General features: G+C 23.4%; 4 protein-coding genes across 4 annotated transcripts; 1 reads left to right on the top strand and 3 right to left on the bottom strand.

Moving 5' to 3' along the window:
* Positions 1-1797: 1797 nt before the first annotated feature.
* Positions 1798-3077, top strand: LOC128964284 (uncharacterized). The gene is made up of 4 exons (XM_054310864.1): positions 1798-2012; positions 2079-2593; positions 2689-2845; positions 2901-3077. The coding sequence occupies exons 1-4, from the start codon at positions 1909-1911 to the stop codon at positions 2932-2934; spliced, it is 810 nt and encodes a 269-aa protein (XP_054166839.1). The 5' UTR covers positions 1798-1908; the 3' UTR covers positions 2935-3077.
* Positions 3078-4331: 1254 nt separating this feature from the next.
* Positions 4332-10002, bottom strand: LOC128964280 (uncharacterized). Its single transcript, XM_054310860.1, has 6 exons — positions 9790-10002; positions 9077-9228; positions 7988-8220; positions 6907-7018; positions 6535-6787; positions 4332-4707 (listed from the first exon to the last, which is right to left on the bottom strand). Exons 1-6 carry the CDS (start codon positions 9887-9889, stop codon positions 4577-4579), a joined length of 981 nt encoding a protein of 326 aa, XP_054166835.1. The 5' UTR covers positions 9890-10002; the 3' UTR covers positions 4332-4576.
* Positions 10003-14738: 4736 nt separating this feature from the next.
* Positions 14739-19293, bottom strand: LOC128964270 (uncharacterized). The gene is made up of 3 exons (XM_054310849.1): positions 19227-19293; positions 17610-19096; positions 14739-15492 (listed from the first exon to the last, which is right to left on the bottom strand). The coding sequence occupies exons 1-3, from the start codon at positions 19285-19287 to the stop codon at positions 14812-14814; spliced, it is 2229 nt and encodes a 742-aa protein (XP_054166824.1). The 5' UTR covers positions 19288-19293; the 3' UTR covers positions 14739-14811.
* Positions 19294-19559: 266 nt separating this feature from the next.
* Positions 19560-22700, bottom strand: LOC128964070 (putative uncharacterized protein DDB_G0286901). The gene is made up of 4 exons (XM_054310628.1): positions 22371-22700; positions 20475-20782; positions 20324-20331; positions 19560-20190 (listed from the first exon to the last, which is right to left on the bottom strand). The coding sequence occupies exons 1-4, from the start codon at positions 22573-22575 to the stop codon at positions 19560-19562; spliced, it is 1152 nt and encodes a 383-aa protein (XP_054166603.1). The 5' UTR covers positions 22576-22700.
* Between the last annotated feature and the right edge of the window lie 1080 nt (positions 22701-23780).

Below are 23780 nucleotides of genomic sequence, written 5' to 3'. Positions count from 1 at the left end.
AGCCGTAGTGTTAAAACAGTGCCCACAAATCAAACAACTTGTGATCTAACCATCAATGAAAGTGTCGGCAAAAAGATATTTGATGTTTCAACCAATCGGGATGAGGGAGATATACGGGTTAAAGTTAAATACACAGTGTTGGCTAATAAAGGTTTTGATTAAATATTTATAAATGTATAATATTTTGCATCAATTATACAAAAATTGTCAAATAATTAAATAATAGTAAACTATTTTCAATTATTTTAATTCATTTAGGTAATGAAACAGTGATAATAGCGGGTCGGGTAACTAAATCATATTTCAGAGATTGTATCGGCGATTATTTCATTAGCAAACAATATAATATAGTGACCGACGGAACATGCGGTACAACTATACGGCGTATGGACTCAAAAGTAGCCGATATTCAGATAATAGGCAATTGTAACTCATATTGTATGGGAAAAGTCGTCTATTATAATAAAAATCTGAGCCAAAGCTCGAAAACAAATATCGGTAATAATGATACCCATTGTTTCCGACGGTTTATTTCAAAAACGACATCAAAACAAAAACCATTTTAATGTATTACTTTATAATACAATTTTTGAATACAGAATACTTTTATATAARATATTTTAAATGACATTATATTATAACTTTCTTTATCGTATATAAAATTTTTATTGATTTTTCCACAGAATTAAGAAATCGTTTCGAAGAATTTGAAAAGTTTTTCAGCGAAAACAGTAATAAAAGATATAATAATAATAATTTTGGGATAAAATAAATGGCTTTTTAAATATTTTAAACTCTTTGATGTGCTATTTATATCAATTATTTTATGTTTTAGATAAAAAAAWTCATTAGTTATATAGAAATTTATATATAAAATTACACAAAAGATATTATTTTCTTAAAAAATATTGATATAATCAAATTAATATTTCTAAACTAGTATATGTAGTTGATTTTTTTCTATTTAATTATTAAATTTACTATTAATAGATTTATAAATAAAAATACATGATAGATTAAAATTAAAAATTATAATATGACTAATTTACTAACTTTATAATATAATTCAAATTTATTAACTCTAATTAGTTCAAAAAACTATCAATAAATGCAAACAAACAAAATAACAAATAAACAGATATCACATGTTTTTAATTTTGCAATCAATGTTTTCTAAATAACATATTGATATTATAAAAAGTTTTTATTATTTAAAAAAATAGTTTATTACTTAATCTATAGTATAATAATTTATGTTTTACTTATCTATAAAGACAAAGTGCAATATCAATTGGTTAAAGTGAATAAGTATTTTCCACTTAATATCTTAATAAACAAAACAAAATAGATAAATAATAAATAGGTAAAAATAGGTAAAATATACTATAATTGTATTATAATATTTAAAAGATAGTACTGTAATTTATTATAGCAAACTATAAGATATATAAATAATATACAATATTTTAATAATATGATATAGATATACAGTATATTAAATAAAAAACTGCTTACTAATGGTTTCAATATTCAATAATCTAATATTGATTTTAAAAATGAGAAATTTTAAAATCACAAAAATTCACATTAAATTACTAAAAAAATATTTTTTTATTTTTTGTAAATATCAGATGATATCCGTCTGTATTGTAAGATACAAATATATCATGTAATTATGTTATAAAATTTTTAAGCCAATAAATAATTGTTTTCTTTAATTATTAGTTATCTCTTAAAGTTGTTATTTGTTTGAAAAAAGTATAAAATACAAACATCTCACAAATTATAATTAAATAATAATTTATGATTACTTTTATAAAAAGTTTATGATTAAAATCGCATTTTAGTTTAAATACTTTAATATTAAGCAAAAGAACTTTTTTTAAAATAATAAATTTGAACTTAAATATGGATTTTGATCCAAATTATTACAATGACTTTACTGACTCCATACTACCAGCAAATAAATTAATTAATAAAATTAATGAAATGAGCAATAATAACAATAATATGTAAGTTATTGATAAATGTTATGCTATTATATTAATAATTGCTTTTTTATGATTACAATTATTTAGGATCGTGTTAGACATAGGATGCGGAACGGGATCGACAACAAAACTGCTGACACAACTCAACCCCAATCGTATCATTGGCTGTGATATCGATTCAAAAATGGTTGGTTTCGCGCAAAAGTATAACAAAACTTCAAAAATAGATTATTTGGTACAAGACTTTGGTGTCCAATGGGACAAACTTGACTCTCGGGTCAAACAAATGGCAGGAAAAGTAACCGCAATATTCACTAACTATGCGATGGCTTGGGTTTGGGATAAACAGTGTGCGGCTGAAAATATTGCCCGACTGCTGGCACCGGACGGTATATTTGTCGGTAACATACTATACGACGGCGACATTTTCCAATCGTTACCCGAAAGTGAGCGCTTAAAAGCATATGAATTAGTACCGTATCCGACGGAAATGGAGTTTATGGGCGGTTGGCTTATGGCACTCAAAAATGCTGGTCTGACTAAAATAGATGTAGAATATTGGGAACCAAAGATTATTATGTCGGAAAAATTGTATTTGGATGGTATGATTAAATTATATAAAAAATAGTGTTTTATTAGTTAGCTTTTTCTATAAATAATTCTTTTAAATATTTTATTCATATTTTTATTTATACAGAATATATAAATATTCCAATGAATTGGTTTAAACACTATTCTCAAGTGACTAATGAAGACATGGACTCATTGATGAAAAAATTAATTTATGCCGAAAGGTGTAGACGTATTGATCAACTGTCCACTGATGGTATGCAACAGATCGAGATTATTAACAGGTATTCAAGTATTTTATAAATTAAAAAATAATAATATTGTTATCTAATTAACCAGATTATGGCAAGTGGTTGCGCAAAAACATTACTAATATTTTTTTAAAAATCGCTAATGTAATCAAATTTATTATTTTTTCAATAATTCTTAAAATTAACTATTTACAAATATAATTTTGTTTTTATTTTTTAATCTGTTAAATACAATACATTAGTGTTAATTTTAATAATAATTTTTACTACCAGTATTTTTTTATTACCGGTAATTTTTATCAATATAATTAAATAATAAAACAGATATTTATATAAAAACAAGTTATAAATTTTTTTACAGTAAACAACAACATATTTTTTAATAACATAATAAATAATAATGTTATTTATTAAAATAAGCTAATATAATATTTTTAAAATTGTTTAAAGTTATAATATATTTATGTTATAATATTAGATATAATTGTATTTATTTAAGTATAATGAATTGTGAGCTAAACTTTATTATTAAATATTTATTATGTTATTTATATTAAATTGTGCCATAAATTATAAATATAATATCATTAATATAAATATAAAATAAGTTCTAAATATTGAAAGGATTTGTACTTAATATTATAATAATCAATAATAATAATAATATTTATTATTATTTCTACGATTTATTACCTACAAAATTTTTATTTATTACTAGTAGATATTTATAATATAAAAAACCTTTATATATGATTAAATTTTACAAATATTTTTAATATACTAACAAAATAAAAATAAATATTATAAATAACATTTTTAATAATTCACCTGAGATTTATTACTAAAGTTTGTGTCTATTACACTATTTTTGACGATATACTAAATTTTTAAATTATTAAATTATTTGACAAAAATTTTTTCATTAAAACATTATTTCATAAACTAATCAATTTTAATGTTGTGCTTTTGTATAGCCATAAAACATAAATATAATATAGTACTCAAAGAAGTTGGTCCACAATATATTGACAATCGGAAGAATAAAAAAAATGATGAGTTATTTTTTTGAGACAATTGATTGTTTTGAGCGATTACTTGACAAAGACAAAGATGTCGATATGTCAATGAAGTTGTCAATCAAATGTGATTATTGAGTATCTTTTTTTAGAGCACATCCATTATTACTGATAACTTAACATTATTTTCTGTTTAACAAAATATTTTTTAACAGTTTAAAAGTGTTTTGTAACAAAAAAACATTTTGCAAATAATGTCACTAAATGTCAATAAAATTTAAAATTTAAATGACTAGAAAAAGAAATTTATCGTCAAATAAAATTTATATTTTGTATAACTCTATTCTCATGTATTTTTTTAAATATAAACTCATTTTCATATATAGTCTTCAAACACAACTAGACTTTTGTGACAACTATTTATGACTATTTATTAACTATTACTATATATTTATGAGATTTAGAAGAAAAATCAATGATTTAGTTAAACATTAACTTCACTACAAGTAGTGTCTGATATGTCTTTTGTATGATTAGTATCGATGCCATCTATTCTAATATATTGTTGATTATGATTATTGTCACCGTTTGGATCAAAAGTTTGGACACTAAGGTTAAGACAGGACGTATCGACGTTATGTCTGTTATCAATTTCAGGGACCGATTCATCGCCAACACGACTAACATTGACAACGGTATTGGCATTTATAGCTCCGGGAGTTCCGTAATCATTGCGAACAATTGATTGTCATGTAATAGAGTCGGCCATTGATTCACAATAGTTATCTAAGCGACGGTTTGGCGGTAACCTCAGGAATATGTAACGCGATAGCAATGATAGCAATAATGACTCAAATAATAGCAATGAATTTCTTAAATCTGTTATAATAATTATAAATGTTATAAAAAATAATTTTAGTATTAATAATTCAAATAATATTTTAATATTTTATAGATGTCAGAAATATTTGTAATAATGTCTAAATTATTTGAATTTTCATTTTAAATGACTTAAGTCCATAAAACACAGATTTTATAGATATTAAAGTATTAATTTTATAGTAGTATGAAATCTATGAGAATTTTCAAAAAAAATCATTACATTATTGATTAATACTATTATACTGTATTACAGTATATTGAATACGGATCTATATTTTCAATAGTTTTAAAACATTGAAAACTTTTATTTTATACATAAAGTTTATAACTGTAAGTAGATTTATATGTGCTTATTATCTTCAATTTTATAAAGTGTTTGTGTTTATATATACTGTAATTTGGTTAATATATTATAGTAAGAGCTGAGTGAGATTTAGTAACTTTACAATTATGCAGATATAAAGTATGTCACATAATATACATGTTTTYTATATTATCCATCACTTATTCACTCACTCAAAGATAGTCACTTTCACTCACTCACTAACACACACACACACACACACACACACACACACACACACACACACACACACACACACACACACACACACACACACACACACACACACACACACACACACACACACACACACACACACACACACACACACACACACACACACACACACACACACACACACACACACACACACACACACACACACACACACACACACACACACACACACACACACACACACACACATTCATACAACTATAATATAGGAATAATAAATAATTTTGAAAATATCAAATGAAAACTTATTCTTAAACATAACATAAAGTCTACGAAAGTTGCGATAAGAGTTGACAAGAATAATGATTCCGAATATTTGAAGGCTATTAAAGATTATTAATATTACTATTACTATAAGTAAAATCAATAAATAAGTTATTTGATGTCCAAATGAAAGATTTTTCTCCAAACATTAATAATAACATTGCATTATTGATTTCTATGTTATATATACAATATATTATATTTAATATACTGTATTTACATAATGGATGTTTTTATTGTTGTTTTACATATATTTAACTATATTTTTAATAAAAGATGAATTATTTTTAATTGCAAAATTTATTTATAGTATTAAAAAATTGTTTCATTTAAAAATAACATATCAAATGTTAATAAATTATTAAAACTAATTAAATATTTTAATTAAATCTCATAGCTAAATAAATTTTTAAAAATATTATACTTAATAATGTAATTCATTATTAAAACTTATTTTTTTACTTATACTTTACTTATATATTTTTTAAATAATTAGTTTTATTATTTACGACTCATAAGGATAACATATAAAAGCTATTAGTTTACTAAAGCTTTCAATACATTTAATAATAATAATAATAAAATAAAACACTTTTTTCAATAAAAAGTCACTAATAATGTAATAGTGATTTGACTTTACTTGAGATTTCTTTTTTGAAATTCACTCAATAAAAATAATCACTAATTTAGATAAGAAATAATATCTTATATATGTTTCTTTAATTCAAGTATACCGGTATATAATAATAATAATAATTTATTATTTGTGTCGATATATTTTGTTTGAAAAAATTAGTATCATTTTTGGCAAAAAATTAATTTGTCAAAGTTAATGATCGATAACTATCGTAAGTTATATTAAGATAAAAATAATTATAAAGACAATAGATTTGTAATTGTGATTTGCTGCTTAAATAATAGTATCAAATGTTCAATTTAGTAATTTAAAACTAAAATAAAAAATTAATTATAAGACTTACAAAGTCCGTATACAAATGATGAGATGGGGGGTCGACAGGGAAGGAAGCCATTGGTACCCAAACCGTCAAATATTAAGACATGAAATCTTGTTATTACAAAATACATTTGCAATATATAGTATTTGCTTCGTATGTAGAAACCGGGTAATAGTGTTTGTGTCATCTTATAGTATATTTCCAATGAGTATATTCCCACACAAAACGAAAGGCCGCCCAACACCAGGATATATATGGCGGCGTTTTCAAAGGAAAACTATTTTTTTTATTTAATAAATTTATGTCAATATATTTTAAATATAAAAATTGTCTAAATTATAATTTTGCTCTATTTTTATACACGATTTCTTGTTAAATATACTTAATGCTTATTACCTGACCGGCCACATAGACTCCCGTTTTACTGGCCACCCCCATAGCAAAATATAGGAAACAGGGAGCCATAAATAATTGATATATACAAGCTTTCATCAAATAATATAACTTCCTATGAGAAGTGCAAAGAAAATGGGAAGGAAAAGAAAAATACATTTAATACAGTTATAAGAAAATTGTTATCAAAAATTATGTCATCTTTTTGTTGTAATCCTATCAATAATTGCGTGTATCTATCATTTTGATGTATAAAATAAAACATTGATTAAACTCAATTGAAAAGCATTATTCATAATATTTCATAATAACAACAATAACAGTCAAACTTATTAATGAAAACGTGATATAAATAAGTAAGAGATATATAATCTGTAATGATATCTAATATTATAGGAGTTAAGACTTTAGAGAAAAATTTATATCATTTATACAACATATTAACATTTTATTGATAAAATAACTGTAAAACTTATTTCTAAAATTTTTTGAACTATATATCAAGTTTTAAATTAAATTATACATCTTTAATACTATTATTAAATGTCGCTTTTGTATTAAATTATGTTAAACATAATAATTACAACAACAAATAACATAAAATAAATGAACAAATCTTTTTTTATAAAATTAAAATTATAAAAACTAAATAAAATATTTAACTTAATGTAAAAAAATCTTATATAAATAGACAATAATTACTAAATAATTTGATTATAAGATTAACTCAGTATTTAGAGTTTATATTCTACTTTACAACAAAACATTAATAAATAGATAATTATATGTGTTTTGTGAGAATATTCTGTAATATTCAGCAAATGTAATCTCAATGCAAGAATTCCAATAAAACAATACAACATTAATAAAAATAATAGTAAAGTAATATACATAATAATAGACTTGTATTTACTGTACATTTTATATATACAGTAATATAAAGTTATTCTACCAAAACATTATCAAACTGACTGTTGTGTTGTGCAAGTGATATATGATTCAAAAGATATATTTAATGAGTTTTATTTAAGTGAATATCTTTTAATATTGTATATTAAATGATTATAAAGTATATGAGAAATACCTATTCATATAAGTGGTTGGAAAACAAATGCAAAGTTGATAAAAGGGCGGTCCTTTCAATGGCATCAGTTGGCCGTCTAGTGTTTGTTTTAGTGTTTCTTCTCTTCCATAATAACTGATTACTAATTTGTAAAACAATACCAAACTTAAGGGCTGATAGAGTGTGGCTGTAGTAGTGTTGACATCGTGAGCGCGAGGCATCAATAGTGACAGTAGAAAACATAGCGATGCAATCTATCACATCGATTAATCAAATGGATTAGTAGTGGACAGTTGGGCACAAATATATACAATTTATTGATCATCGGTCAGTTAGTCTGGCACCGGGCTATTTCTAATCACTATTATTGACATTACAAATTAAGCTAAATGTGTGCACACAGTTAGCACATTTTTATTAAGTAATTACTTGAGTAAGCTATGCAATACTACTCTATTTGTTTTATGTATTGCTTATAAGTTTAATAAAATTAATAAATTTTATTTGATATGTAACTAAAGTACAGTACAATATATTAATGTAAATAATATAACTATAATAGTTTAAATATTTTTATAAAAATAATTTAACGTTTAAATCTACTACATTAATAAATCGTTTATTTTTTAACAAATAAATAGTGAATATTTTATGAGTAAATATTGTAAAAATGCAAATAAAATTTTAATATAACTATAATAGTAATATGGTGCATAATATACTGTATTCATAAAATATATGTATTAAAATTTATATAAACTCAATAATTAAATTAAGTAAATTTATTAATTATTTATTAATGAATGAATGAAACATTTATATGCAACATTAAACCTGTTTATCCATCAAAATATCAAATGTTTGATTTTATAAATTTATATTAATATTTTATTATTCACATTAAATTAAATTTCCCAAATATCGATTATTTTTGCAATTTTCTTAAAAAATCATTAGTTTAATACTACTATTATTAAATATAAATCATATTAGACAGATTTGCTTATGTATTATTATAGAGTAAATTATTTATTATAAGAATATTAATATGACATTCAAAATAAATAAGATATTTTGGTTAATACAGTATAAAAAATAAATATTAAATACCGGGAAGACAGCAATTGTGGCGACGGATATACAATACGACTTTAAAGACCAGTTTCGGTAGATTCTGAACATTCCTTCAATAAATATTAGGCTAATCAACACACTTATGATAGCGGAGCTCACAATTAGGACTGTGCCTAAAGTTCCCATTTCTGTAATTTAATCGATTAAATTTATAAAATACATTTATTTTAAGCGTAAAATATCTTTATTAAAATTATTAAAAATATTTRAATAATTAATTTTTATATTTAGAACAAAATGAAATTAAAATTATTTATACAATTATTTATACAATTATTTATTCTATGTTAYTTTATGTTATTTTATGTTATTATATTTAATATTCTAGTTTTATAACTTTATACAGTATATATATATGAAAACTTATATTATATGTAATTTAATTATATGTATATTTTTTCAATATTTGCTTAATAATATGCTACAATATTACTTTAAGCAAATAAATTACTAGTGTGTGTAAAAATAAGATAAAACTTAATTCAAATATAGTAAATATAATATTGAATAATATCTAACACAATAGACAAACTATAAGTATAATACAAAATTTTATGATAAAAATAAATTAACCATACATGTTTATTTTAGAAAACTTGTAATTAAATATTATATATATATCTTAATTACATATTATATGAAAATGAAAAATAATTGTTATATTAATAATAAATATTTGAATTGAATACCTGTGAGCATCATTGGCAGAGTCGGTATGTATTGCACTCTAATAAGATCATCGCAATTAAGTAGACTATAATTGACCACAAAATTTGAGTCAAAAGACATTTGATATGATTTTTAATTGTGGTGTTTATTGTAATTTTAATTAATTAGTTTTAAATTATTATTATAAAATATTAGTTTAGATGTTTACTGTAAATGTATTGGCTTTAACGCTCTTAGACCTGTAAAATATAGCTATTTTTACCCTTAGCTCCCGATTATTATAGCTCGCGATATTGAATTAATACTAAACCAATCAAAATTTAGAAATAATTTAAATTGTTTAACGGTTTCACAGTCATTAATAAATTGTTAACTCATACTAGCAAAACCCATAAGCATAATCTAATGGTAAAATCAGCTTAAGAAGTTGAGGAATAGATCATATTATCATTTAATGGTAAAATCAGCTTAAGAAGTTGAGGAATAGATCATATTATCATTTAATGGTAAAATCAGCTTAAGAAGTTGAGGAATAGATCATATTATCATTTAATGGTAAAATCAGCTTAAGAAGTTGAGGAATAGATCATATTATCATTTAATGGTAAAATCAGCTTAAGAAGTTGAGGAATAGATCATATTATATTTATATCAGCTTAAGAAGTTGAGGAATAGATCATATTATCATCTAATGGTAAAATCAGCTTGTGATCTAAAATTATACATTTGCTATTAGTATTTCCAGCTATTTTTACCATTAGATGATAATTGATCTAATTATCATCATCTTCAGCTATTTTTACCATTAGATGATAATTGGATCTAATTATCATCATCTTCAGCTATTTTTGCCATTAGATGATAATTGGATCTAATTATCATCATCTTCATCTATTTTTACCATTAGATGATAATTGGATCTAATTATCATCATCTTCAGCTATTTTTGCCATTAGATGATAATTGGATCTAATTATCATCATCTTCAGCTATTTTTACCATTAGATGATAATTGGATCTAATTATCACCATCTTCAGCTATTTTTCCCCATTTTATAATTTGTGACTAAGTATAAATGAAAAAATTTAAACAAATTTTATAATTGCTTATTAAAGACATACATAAAATAAATCTTTATTAACATATGGATAAATTTTTAAAATCAACTATAGTTTAAATTTAATTCGATCAATTCTGATTGGTTGATTTGCTCTGTGCCGACGGCACACTTTAGGATTCAAAGGTATACATCGATTTGTGCCGATGGCACACGTTTGTTGTTAGCGCGTTAATAAATAAATATCATTGTATATAGTATACATGATATGATTGTTATAAAATTTAGTTTAATGGTGTAAAATTGAAAAATTAATTTTCATTATTTTCATCACAACGATAATCATCCATTTATACACCACATTATTGAGCAATATATGATAATAAGTATTTTTAATAACATAAAAGCCTTGAATCCATTCACAAATCAGAGTATTTCATTGTATGGTATTATAGTTTATCTCATTTAATCCAAATTAACATCAAATAGGCATCATATTTGCTAAATCCTAAAAAACATCAAAAACGTTAATTATTTTAGAAATATCTAAACATACAAATTCTAACCTAAATATTTATTATTTTAATAATATAACATTTTAACTTTTTTCTTAACATATCAATACAAAAATAAAATATCAATAGAATGTATACTTAATAAATCGATAAAAAAATATAAAAAATATTATTATAATGTATGTAATGTTTAAAAACTAACTAAATATTATATACAAACTCTTTTATATGTATAAAAATATTCTGTTATATGTTATGCAAAACTAAACAAAAAACACTATTTTTACAATCATTTTTACTATAAGTCTTTTGAAAATAATAACATTTTTAGCAATCAAAACATATGTTTGACATAAAAATAAACATAATGTCTATTATTATGACTTATAGAACAAAATAAAAACATTAAAATTTCAATCATATGTTTGTTAAAATACTAATATAAACAAAATGTATATAATGTGTAATTTGCTGAATAGAAAATATAGTATTTGAAAGAAAAAATAAATAAATTATAACAATAATTATTTCAAATATAATAATAGTATTTAATTTATGTTAAAAATAGTTTTTACTTTATAATTATGCTATAAATAAGTAAATTAAAAAATAAATATGGAAACATACAACTAAAATCAATAATATGTTACATATTATAAAGTATGGGACATCATTTGATATACTATATAGTAGTATATATGAAATAATTAAGTATTTTTTATCAATATTTGACGTCAATAATAGTAAACACAAAATTACAATGAATACAATGTATCTACAAATGTAATTGAGATAAAAGCATCAAACATTCAATGCATGCAAGAATCGTGAGTAAAGCTATTATCTAAATGCCTATAAATTTTATACATATTTTCAAACATTCAATGTTATAATAAATTTATGATTTTCTTGATAAATACTTCAAACATTTAATTAAAAAAATTACTTACAATTTATTAGTCGATAAAATCAATTTATCGGCGAATGTGAGGGTTTGCTCTAAGATATAGACACCAATGATGCAGACGACTGTCCACACATCATGACTATCAGTACTTCACACAAACAAATTATGTGACTCAATGCAACACAAATTTTGTTGTATTAAATATATTGTACAGTAAATTCAATATTTCTCTCTTTCTCTCAATATATATATATATATATATATTTCTCACTGATTTTGCTCAGTCCGTCCATTACATTGAATACTTCTTGCAAAACAACACATACAGTACTATTTGGTAACATATGACAAGCCTTTTATAAAAATCGATTTTTGCCATTGAATTCCACATAAAAATCATTTTTTTCTCTCTCAGAATATATAGAAAGTTTACAGAATATTCTGGTGTATTGACTGCACATGTATTTTAAGAGCGCCGGCAATCTGGTGCTCTCTATCTGCTATTTTCCCTCAATTCCCTTGAATTTGTTTTTTATATTTGTTTTTGTCTTAAACTTGTAGTAATATAAATGGTATTATATAGTTGTTGTACAAAATATGTCAATATTTTGTAATCTACTATTATTATTATTTGTTATTTTTGTTAAAATATAGTCTGAATGTCTAGCCATTTGATTTTGCTCTAAATTACTGATAATAACAAATGTATAAATAATTATCGCTTTTGTGTGATGACTAAAAATCTGAGTCATAATAAAATTATTTGTAAAAATGTTATATATTATCATAAAGTGGAAAACATTAAAATTTTTTAGGAATGTATTAGTTAAATATTGATATTTATTACAGATAGTTGTCATATCACTCCTAGAATTAAATAATTTTCTAAAACAATTTAATTTTGTGTTAAAACAACAGTTTTTCTTATAAATTAATTAATTTACTTAATATATAATTATAAATAGCATTATTATTTAATTATTCAAATTGCTCATTTTCATAGAATCAAAATTTAATTTAAAATAATTTATTTATAATTTTCTATTTACTTTATTATTATACTAAAGTAACAGAGAGAGAGAGAGAGAGAGAGAGAGAGAGAGAGAGAGAGAGAGAGAGAGAGAGAGAGAGAGAGAGAGAGAGAGAGAGAGAGAGAGACCATTATAAATAATGAAAATAATATAAAGCTCATTTGCATGATTGTGTGTGTCATATATTCTTTAATAATGTATTAATAGATTAAACATGTTTTATATGATTTTTAATCAATGGATTTAGAGATTATGTTTTTTAATAATGAACAGAAAAAATAATTTTTTCAATACAATAGTTAATATTGTTGATTAAATTTTACAAATTATATATTTTTTAACAATTATTTATATAACATATACAACTTGTGTTAATCATTTATTACAATAATAGTTTTTATTAATTTAATAAACAAAATTAATAATGTTTTATAAGTTTTAATAATTATGATTTATCAATACAATCACAATTTGTCCTATTAGACAATAATATAAAATTTATATAATAAATATATAGTAAATATTGTTATATTGTCATACTGTACTGTATTTTAAAAATATATTTTAATTTAATTGACAAAACTAAATATTTTATTACTAAAATAATATAATGTGATTAATTCTACGATATTATATATGATTATTGAATATTATAGTAGATTTTAAATATTTATAGATAAACTATTTTTACAATTAAATATATTATAGATTTTTATTTAATTAAATATTAATATATATAGTTTAATAGAGATGTTTATATTGACAATAAGTACAGTAGATTAAATTAATATAGATATGTACATTTATATATAAATATATATATATATAATTTTATATATTATTATATGTAGTATTTAAATAAAATACACTAAATTTTATCGATACTTTTATTGTTAATTTTTAAAACTTACAAATAATTTTTTGTTAAATATAAATTATTTGTGTTATATAAAAATTCAAACTTAATAAATGCAAATAAATGACAAACTATAATACAGTATAATAAACAAATTCAATTCAAGTTTTTTCTTAATATAAATTTGAATTTTTAAATTAAATTATTAACAATAAAGTAACAATTTAATAATTGATTAATTTGTACGATTTTATTGTAAGATTTATCTAATAAAAATATATAATTTTAATTAACTGTAATAATACATTGTAATAAAAACATCAAATATAAGTAAATATCTAATAGTAATTTTTACTTAATAAATCTATGCGATAATAATATTAATAAAGTTTATTAAAATACATAAATTGCAAGATTATATTCAGTTTTTATTTTTTTATTAAACTATTATAAAACAATATTATACTAATTTCTAAGTATACTTAAATAATAAAAATAATAAATTGACAAACATTTCTTTTGAATTATTTTATAAATATTATATAAAATTAATATAAGATGAGTTAAATTTTATTAAATGTTATTTATTATATAGACAGTGTTATTGTAAACTATTTAAAATTGATTAGATTATAAAATAAAACTAATATTTTGAAAGTTAACTAAAATATTTTTTCAATTGTTTGTAAAGCTGTTCATCAATGGGAGAACATTACGGATCATATCAATGCTATGATTGCATAAAAAGTTAAGATAAATATAATCCAATTGTGTCAACACATTAGTGTCAGTGAGACAACAAAATTGATTAATAAATTTTGAACGATTTATATCAAACCAATAGTTAATCTGCCGGTCAGTGTCAGCATCGTTGCTAGTATTGCACATTTCGTGCACCGGTATGTAAAATGCTATCATCTGAACAATAGTTTTCGATTGATTTATTTGTATTGACGGTTGTGTCAGGTCGTGACCAACTGAAGCAAACAACGAGTTAGGCAACAGTTTGGCTAACATTTGCGATAAAAACTGGTGAAGTGTTATTTGGGATCCGATATTACTATCGGTGCTGTCATTATTCAATGGTATAATTAGTAGGATATCATCATTGGATGCGCCGATAATTATTGTATTAACGATATTTTCAGGCAATTGATTGTATCGRTGACTCTCAAAATACTCTAATATAGAGTACAATTGGAGTATCAATGAGTTGATCTGTTTTTGTTCAAATGTCTTTGCGCTCATTGAGTCCAACAAACAAAATTGGGTCCATTTGTAGTCCAATACAAGAACCAGTTCATTGTGGACACGAAATTGGTTGACAATCGGTGCACAATAACAGTCAGATAATACCTATAATTATTGTAATTTAATGGAGAAATTAATTTTAACATTGATTTTAATTAATAGTTCTAATTTAATATACAATTAAATRATATATTGTATATACAATTATTGTCACTTAAACATGTATAATAAAAAATTTTCTGATTTTTGATTAATTAGTTTTATAAATATCACGTTATTGTAATTTCATAAATGTATTGTATTTAAATGCATTTATATTTACAAGTTTGTCTCCCATAACGACATTAAATTGACATTATTTAAATACCAAAAATATTATATCAATATATTTATTGCAAATATTAATGTTTCTAAAAGTAATTAATAAACAAAAATAATTTTAATTATTCATGTTTTTTTACATGTTATGTTATGTTTGTCATTGAATATTTGTTTAAATTGTATGCAAACATATCTAATTTTAAGTTAATTTTTTACATTCAAACAAATAATAATAAATTGATTTCTTGTGAAACCTTTATTTAAGTAGATATTTGCTCATAAAAACTGCAATTAAAATACTGTAGTTAATTATGTAGTTTTTATACAATATAAACTATTACAACTGTACAATAGATCTCATTTCAAATGTATACTATTATTAATAATAGTTATTAAATAGTAAAAGTGAACTAAATATATATAATATATTTAAATAATAATTATTAAGTGAAAATAAATTGTGTAATTTATATGAGTTGTGTTTGTTTAAAAATATTATAAATTAGTTTTCATTTCAATGGTTTTAAAAATATGAAAAAATGCTTAAATTATAAAATGTTTTTTTTTTTTTGTAAATACAGTATTTATATTCAAAATGAATCATTGAATCGATTCAATAAAACTTATAATTTTGTACAAAAATAACTTTAAACCTATTATTATAAATAATGATAATGTGTGATAATATTTATTAGTTTTTAACTCTTAATAATTATAACTAATAAATATTTTCATGTTTTTTTAAATAATCATTAAAGCGTTTAATTTATTAGAAATACTAAAACGGAATAATGTAATTAAAACAATATTTACTATAAGATTATATAAAATACTACTACAAAGATAATATGTATTTACTGTATATATATATATATTGTAGTATTATTTAAACTAAAACTGATTTAAAATTCATAATCAATAACAAACAATAACTAAAAATGACAATTATTTATAATGAGTTTGGTATTAAATTTACTATATTATCTAATCTTTTATAAGATAAAATTTTATACAAACATTTATAAAAACTTTTTTTTAAAAATTATTTTATATTTTTTGTAAATCACTAAATTTTCTATAGTTTTCAGTTAAATCATGTTTTTGCGTATATTTTTTCATTATTAATTATAAAATCAAATTATATTATTTAAAAATATGCTGAAGTGTAAATACATTAATAAAGTAAATTTTTAAATATAATTTAACTAATTAATAATATATAAAATTAATTAAATCAATTTATGTGTTAAAAATTAAGTTCAATAAAACTGTTCCGTTAATGAGATTTAAACTTTTGTATCTCAAGACAATTGGTCACAACTTCCGGAACATTAATGTCATAATAAAAGCAATTGTTTATGTCTTAATATATTTGATTAATGTCAAGGATTGCAATATTAAATAAATTTATTAAAATAAAAATTTAATTGTTTTTTTCAACATTAATATTATTAGTATTTCAAGAGAAAACTTAGCAAAATACTCAAATTTTTCATTAAACTATACAAATGTTAACAAATAATATATAATATTCTATAATATGTACATTAAAAACAATTATATAAATGAAGTTAAAATTTATAATCCATGAAAATTATGCTTCAATATATCGTCATGCTTATGTATTATACTGTATTATAATGTACTATAATGTACTATAATGTACTATAATGTACTGGATACAATTATGAAAATATAGTTATATGAATGGACGATCTGAAAGTGTCATATTGTTAGGTATGGGTAGACTCAACACTATAGTATATAGAGGACAATGACTTGTTATGTTAAGTAACGTGAATCATGATTACTGTCATTCATATATTGATTTATTTCATTGATATTTTGACCAAATTTTATAATAATTTTAAATATTTGGTGATAAAAATAGAAATACTGACCACTAGATTGACAAACTTTCGTGTATCGGAAACAATACAATCTTTGTATACTTTAACCGAACCCAACGTCAAAGCGGTGGTCACTTCAAAATCTGTCCACTTGTATAACTGTTGACTACACTTGGATTCAATCTTGAGCTTAATRGCCAACAAATTAGACAAATTWGATTTCGCCAATTGATTGTACGCTTCATTTAGACTGTTCTGGACAGTGGTTTCAGCTATCGGTGCTTTTTGATGTATTGAGGTATTTGTAATATTATTGGCAGTAATTGTGATATTTGTGTGAATAGGCAATGAACTACTCTTTTCAAGTGTTTTGTGATGTAAAACCACGGGCACGGGTGGCGGTGGCTCGCGCTGGTGGGCTAATAATCCCGTATTGGGAACAGACTTATTTCGCCGACGGGCAGGTACTGATGGCCGGTTGACTTTTGGAGCCCTTGGAGGCGCTTCTGGAGGTTGTTCAGATGATTGTTCGTTAGTTGTGTACTGTTTTACTTGAATATTGGTGGTCATATCGCTGGGATGAAGAATCTTAATGGTTGTTCTATCAAACTCTGATTGTTTCCACGCTTTTCTATCACTGGAAGTGTCCGGAGCTGTTGATAGTGTCGGCTCACTAATTGTAACTTTATTTTTGTCGGATATCGCTTTGTCGATCTTCTTGTGCAATAACTTTCTAATAGATGAAAATCGTTGTTTCATTGGTGTCGATGAAGATGTGTTTAATGCAGAAGACGAAACCAATTGTTGTTGTTTTGTTGTCTCACTTTTGTTGTTAAAAATAGTTAGTTTGCTTTCAGTTGCTGTACTTTTATAGTCGCTTTCAATCGAGTCATCGCTWATCTCTGGCGATGAACTGTTTGGCGGCTGCGGTGCCGGCCGTTTCACTTGTCGACACTGTTCCAGTTCTTGTGCCAATTCAGCCAATTTGATGACTCTGTGCTTGTCRTGTGCTTCAGGCGATATCGATTCTTCTTCTTTATTATCAACTAAATAGTTATTATCAATACTTTCAGATAGACTGCTATACATGCCATCCATGCCATTCATTTCCTCATTGGATTCATTGATATCTTGATAATCGGGATCACATATTATTTGTGTCACACAGTTATCATCAGTTTTGAACATTTCTTCATTAGTAAATGTGTCGTTAATTTTTTGTATTGAATTTACATTCATCTCTTCTTCTTGTTCTTCAACTGGATTAGTATTGTTTACAAATAAAGTCATCGGAAGTACCGATTGTTTAGCTGATGGTATCTGCAATACGGGTGCCATCGGAGTTGTTGTTGTTATTGTTTGTGCATTTATTTTACCCATATTTGGTTTCATCGGTAGTTCCGGTTTGGATCTGACTTCAGGCCTATAATTAGCTTTAATATCGAGACTTGAGTCAGAAGTTGTACTAAAAGTATCGGATTCTGAATCAGTTTTCAAATGTTGTATACTATTCGTTGATATCGAATCTTTGCCAAAATCTAATGATTAAAATTAAATTACAATTAAAAATAATTTAACAAACATTACAGCTATTTATAAAGTTTTTAGATATCATTTTAGATTTTTAGTAGATTAGACATCGACTATAAAACTATTAATTTAAAATACCTGAAGAACCCGARTCATCTTTTTCATCGCCAGATGAATAGCTATCACTAGAAGTAGACATTGGACTGATGTCACTGTTACCCGAGTCTGGTGTCGGCGCCTGTGTATCACTACTATTATCACTACAATTGCTTCCACTACTCAAACTATTATCAATAGTTGGGTCATTGAGTCCAATCTCGACTAACTTCTCGCAAACTTTAGGTAATGTTTCATCAGTATTACTGAACCTCACTATTGACTTCTGATAGGAATCATTGCTATTATTATTGATAATATGATTAGCATTATCAGCACCGGTTGACCCACTAGTGGCCACTTGTTTACTGTCAATCAATTGGGTTTCTGTTTGATTGACAGTCTGTTGTTGAAGTTGTTGTTGTTTTTATACTTATTGTCGATAAACTTCTTAAAGTTGGCATAATTAGCGTTAAACAATGTATTTTTATACGTCAAGTCACGCAACTCTTTATCATCGCTGCTGTAAATGTAGTCATCCTCTGTGTCGTCATCGGAGGCTTCATAATCATCATCTGAATCACTGCTATACTCGTAGTCAATATCTCCACATCCGATAACCAGTGGATCTCCGTCTTTAAAAACAATGCACCGATTCTTCGGTCGATATTTGATAAGATCTTCATTGGTCTGTGACTTCAATATACCTTTGGTTAACATTAGAGTACTGTTTGTGGCCGACACTGGGGAACCACAACCGTTAGTGTCTTTATTATGGTTTAACACATTTGTCACATTTGGCACATTTGTTGTCACACTATTATTAGTACCTAAGTTGTCGACAACAGCACTCTTATTGTTAGTCTTAAGATTGTTCTCATTGTTTGAAAAACTTTTGTTTTCGGATTTCGACGATTTTTGTTGTTGTTGTTGAAGTAGTGGTATAATACCGTTCCTTTCAGTGCTGTCACTATTAACAGTATTTTTCACCAATAGCTTGTTGTTGCTGTCGGTATCGGTATTGTTATTATTATTTGAATTACATTTACTATAAGTTGTATTATAATTGACACAACTTTCCTTCTTGTCGTTGACAGTACTACTACTACTACTACTGGTGTTGTTTTTGTCTGTAATACCAACTTTCCTAAAGTCATTACAATTATTATTAATATTATTACTTGAATTATTAACATTATTATTATGTTTGACATTTATATGATTAGTTGCATTATTATTATCTTTAGTTGTATTATAATTTAAGCCATTAATCATTTGTTGATTTGTTACCAATGATTGCTGTGAGGAAACATGAGTTGAATTTAATTTAATTTTCGTATTATTCATCACTATTTGTGAGTTTAATTGATTATTATTATTCCCACTATTTATTGTCAATGTATTGATATTAGTCGAAAACTTTTTAACATTTATATGATTGCCATTAATATTACCACTAGTTTTGATACACTCTTTGGGTACCGATTTTTGTATTGAGTTATTTGTATTAATTTGTTGAATAAAATTGTTTGATGTGAAAATATTTGCCGATTTAGCCAATGGTTTGATTGCCGAGTGATTTGTTTTGCCGTTGGTTTCTATGAATAGTCATTAAAAAATTATATAACAGTATTTATAATAAAATCTTAATAATTAATGACTATTAGATAACATACAAATATAAACGTGATTTTCTAAAAAACTTTTTAGTCGCTTAATAAACAGTGCAAAAATAAAATTTAATTGATTTCTTGTAATCAACTAATTTATACACAAAAATTAATTATCACTTAAATATAATTTTATATAAAAAAAATTATATTATGATATAAAAGTTGTACTAAAAAAATCTTTCATGCATTTATTCACGAAATAATTTTAATTATATTTAAATGCTATGCATAGTATCGTATAGTTAGCAATAAATACTGTATGTCCTAACCATTAATTACTATTAGACATAATATTCTAATGTTCCTGTTTTATAATATTGTAAAATATTTGTTATTATACTATACTGTATTATATACATAATAGTTATATATTGGAYTAATACAACAACATGTCTAATGTTATCAAACGGCATTACTTATTGACTTATATGGCTTGTTAGTAAAAAAAACATTAACACATATATCCAAGTTGATTTTTTATGTTTACATAACATGATTAAAATAGGAAATCCGTCAAAAAATCATAACTTTTTATGGGACAGTTGTATTCATAGGTAAAAAATCATGGATTGGTATTGTATTAACTTTCATGTTTGGGACGCAACAGCTGTACAGTATATGTGTGCTAAACTAAACATACATTTTTTTATTATAAAATACAAACATGTAGTGGCATAATATCAATTAATTTATTTGATGTATCATTTTTAAATAAATAAAAAAAATTAAATATAAATTAAATAATAATAAGAAATAAAAAGCTATGACTAGTATTTAGATTTTTAGTTCATAGACCATTAAACTGCGATACAAACAGATAATATGATGAAACTAAAAAATGTTATTTTATCGTTATTTTAAATTTTTTATCACAAAAAAACGTTTATTAATATCTGTTAGATCTCTACTGAATAATACTTCATAAAAAATATTAAATTGCATTTCATTTAAATTACTACTATATAATTAAAAATTATAATTAAAATTTAGTATCATCATGTGAATTATGAATAGCTAAAATTTTAACTTAAAAATTTAATTTTAGCAATATTATTATTATTATTATTAGTCATCAAGATAACAATCTCTAATTCCTGTTTATAAATTATATTTTATTATAATTAAATAAATAATATTTCGACCTTTTGACAAAATAATAATAATAATAATAATAATAATAATAATAACATTGTTTGTTATAATTATAATAATTATATGTCATTGTCATTTTATGAAATCATCATCAGTAATATTATTATTATTATTATAATTATTTTTTTATTATAAGGATTAACATTGAAAATTTGGTGATAATTAAAGCTAAATAATATTTTTAAATAAATATTTCCAAATTGAAAGCATAAGCACACAATCCTTGACGTGAAATCCTTTTTAATTTTATTTTGCAAACAAAAATTGTATATTTTTTATACATATATTTGTGTATTTATATCTATTTGAATAATAATATGATAATTATGTTTATTCATAATAATATTAAATTATAACAAACCTTCATTAGTATGAAAATGATTATCGTTTTGTTTGTCAGTTTTGGTCAGTGTCTGTGTTGTTGTTGTTGTTGTTGGATGTGATGACCCAACTGAGCAATTGTTGTGTTCGACTTCACTTTTGAAGCAATTGCTACACAAATCCTTTTTCCAGGCGTTTTGGGCAAAGTTTGTACATATTATGGATGCCATCACCGGTTCACTCATAGCTCATACCTATGATGTGTTTATAATAATTTATGGGTCTGTTGTTGTAGTTGTCCGGGTGTTTTCAAGTTACCGGTGCTATCATACAGTATTTGCAACAATTTATTATTACTTTTTTATTTGTTATGAATCACCAAATTCTGTAGAAAATAAAGGAAATCAACTTTAATAACATTGTATTTTTTAAAAAAATTTATAAATATTTTGCATTAAAATCTATATTTATAAAGATTATAATCGATTAGTTTTAATATTATAAATAACATTATAAATAATTTAAAACATTTATTAACTGATTAACTGACATAAATATCAAACTTCACTATAAGAATTTAAAATAAGAAAAATTAAAATATATTTATAAAATTACATTTTCCGATAAAATATTTTACGTCCAATAAATAAAAACTTAATGTATGTGACTTATAACAACATATCAATAGCTAATAATAAAAACAAATATAAAAAACCATATTATAAATACTGTATAATACATCTAATTTTATATATAAACACATTATATTATTTTGCAATACCATCTGTGAATTAATGTTAGCTTATAAAAGTAATAACTAGTAATATTAATATTAATATGACATAAAATATATAATTTTATATATATAAAGTTTATATAAAGTTTAAAATAATCATACAAATATTAACACAAAAATTACTTTTAAAACATATAAACTTTAATACCATACATACTGTATAAATAATTGTCAACTAACGAAGCAATTGTGTTGAATAAAATTGTTGGTAAAGTTTAAAAAAAATGTTTTTCATTAAAATGAAAGGTATTAGAGATAAGGTACAGAATATTAATGTGTTTGGAAACTAATTGACATTTCCGTAAATTTGCCATAACTTTTACCTCACTTTCTTTACCTCAAAAAAACAAGAAACAGTTGTTATGTTTTATGTCTCGACTTTTTTTTATGTGTGTGTGTGCTGTCGGTTACCGTAGTCTAGCAATGAGAGAGTGCCTACATTTGTGTGTTATATAATAGGCCATTGACCATAACTTTGTGTGTGTTTTTGAATAAAATGTAAAAAACATTTGTCGTGTGATTATCACAATGATTGTGATAACATAACATAACATTAAGTATTAAATTTTAATATTTATTTGTTTCTTACAATGTGTTTTGATTTGTTGAAGTTTTAAACATTTTTATTATGAGATATATGTGTTTTTTAAATAA

Source organism: Oppia nitens, unplaced genomic scaffold (genome assembly GCF_028296485.1).
Source record: "Oppia nitens isolate AA-2021 unplaced genomic scaffold, nextdenovo-longstitch-racon4-pilon3 scaffold8_pilon_pilon_pilon, whole genome shotgun sequence".
Classification (NCBI taxonomy): domain Eukaryota; kingdom Metazoa; phylum Arthropoda; class Arachnida; order Sarcoptiformes; family Oppiidae; genus Oppia; species Oppia nitens.
The sequence above is the reverse complement of the archived record's forward strand: the minus strand, read 5'-3'. Positions and strand labels throughout refer to the sequence as shown.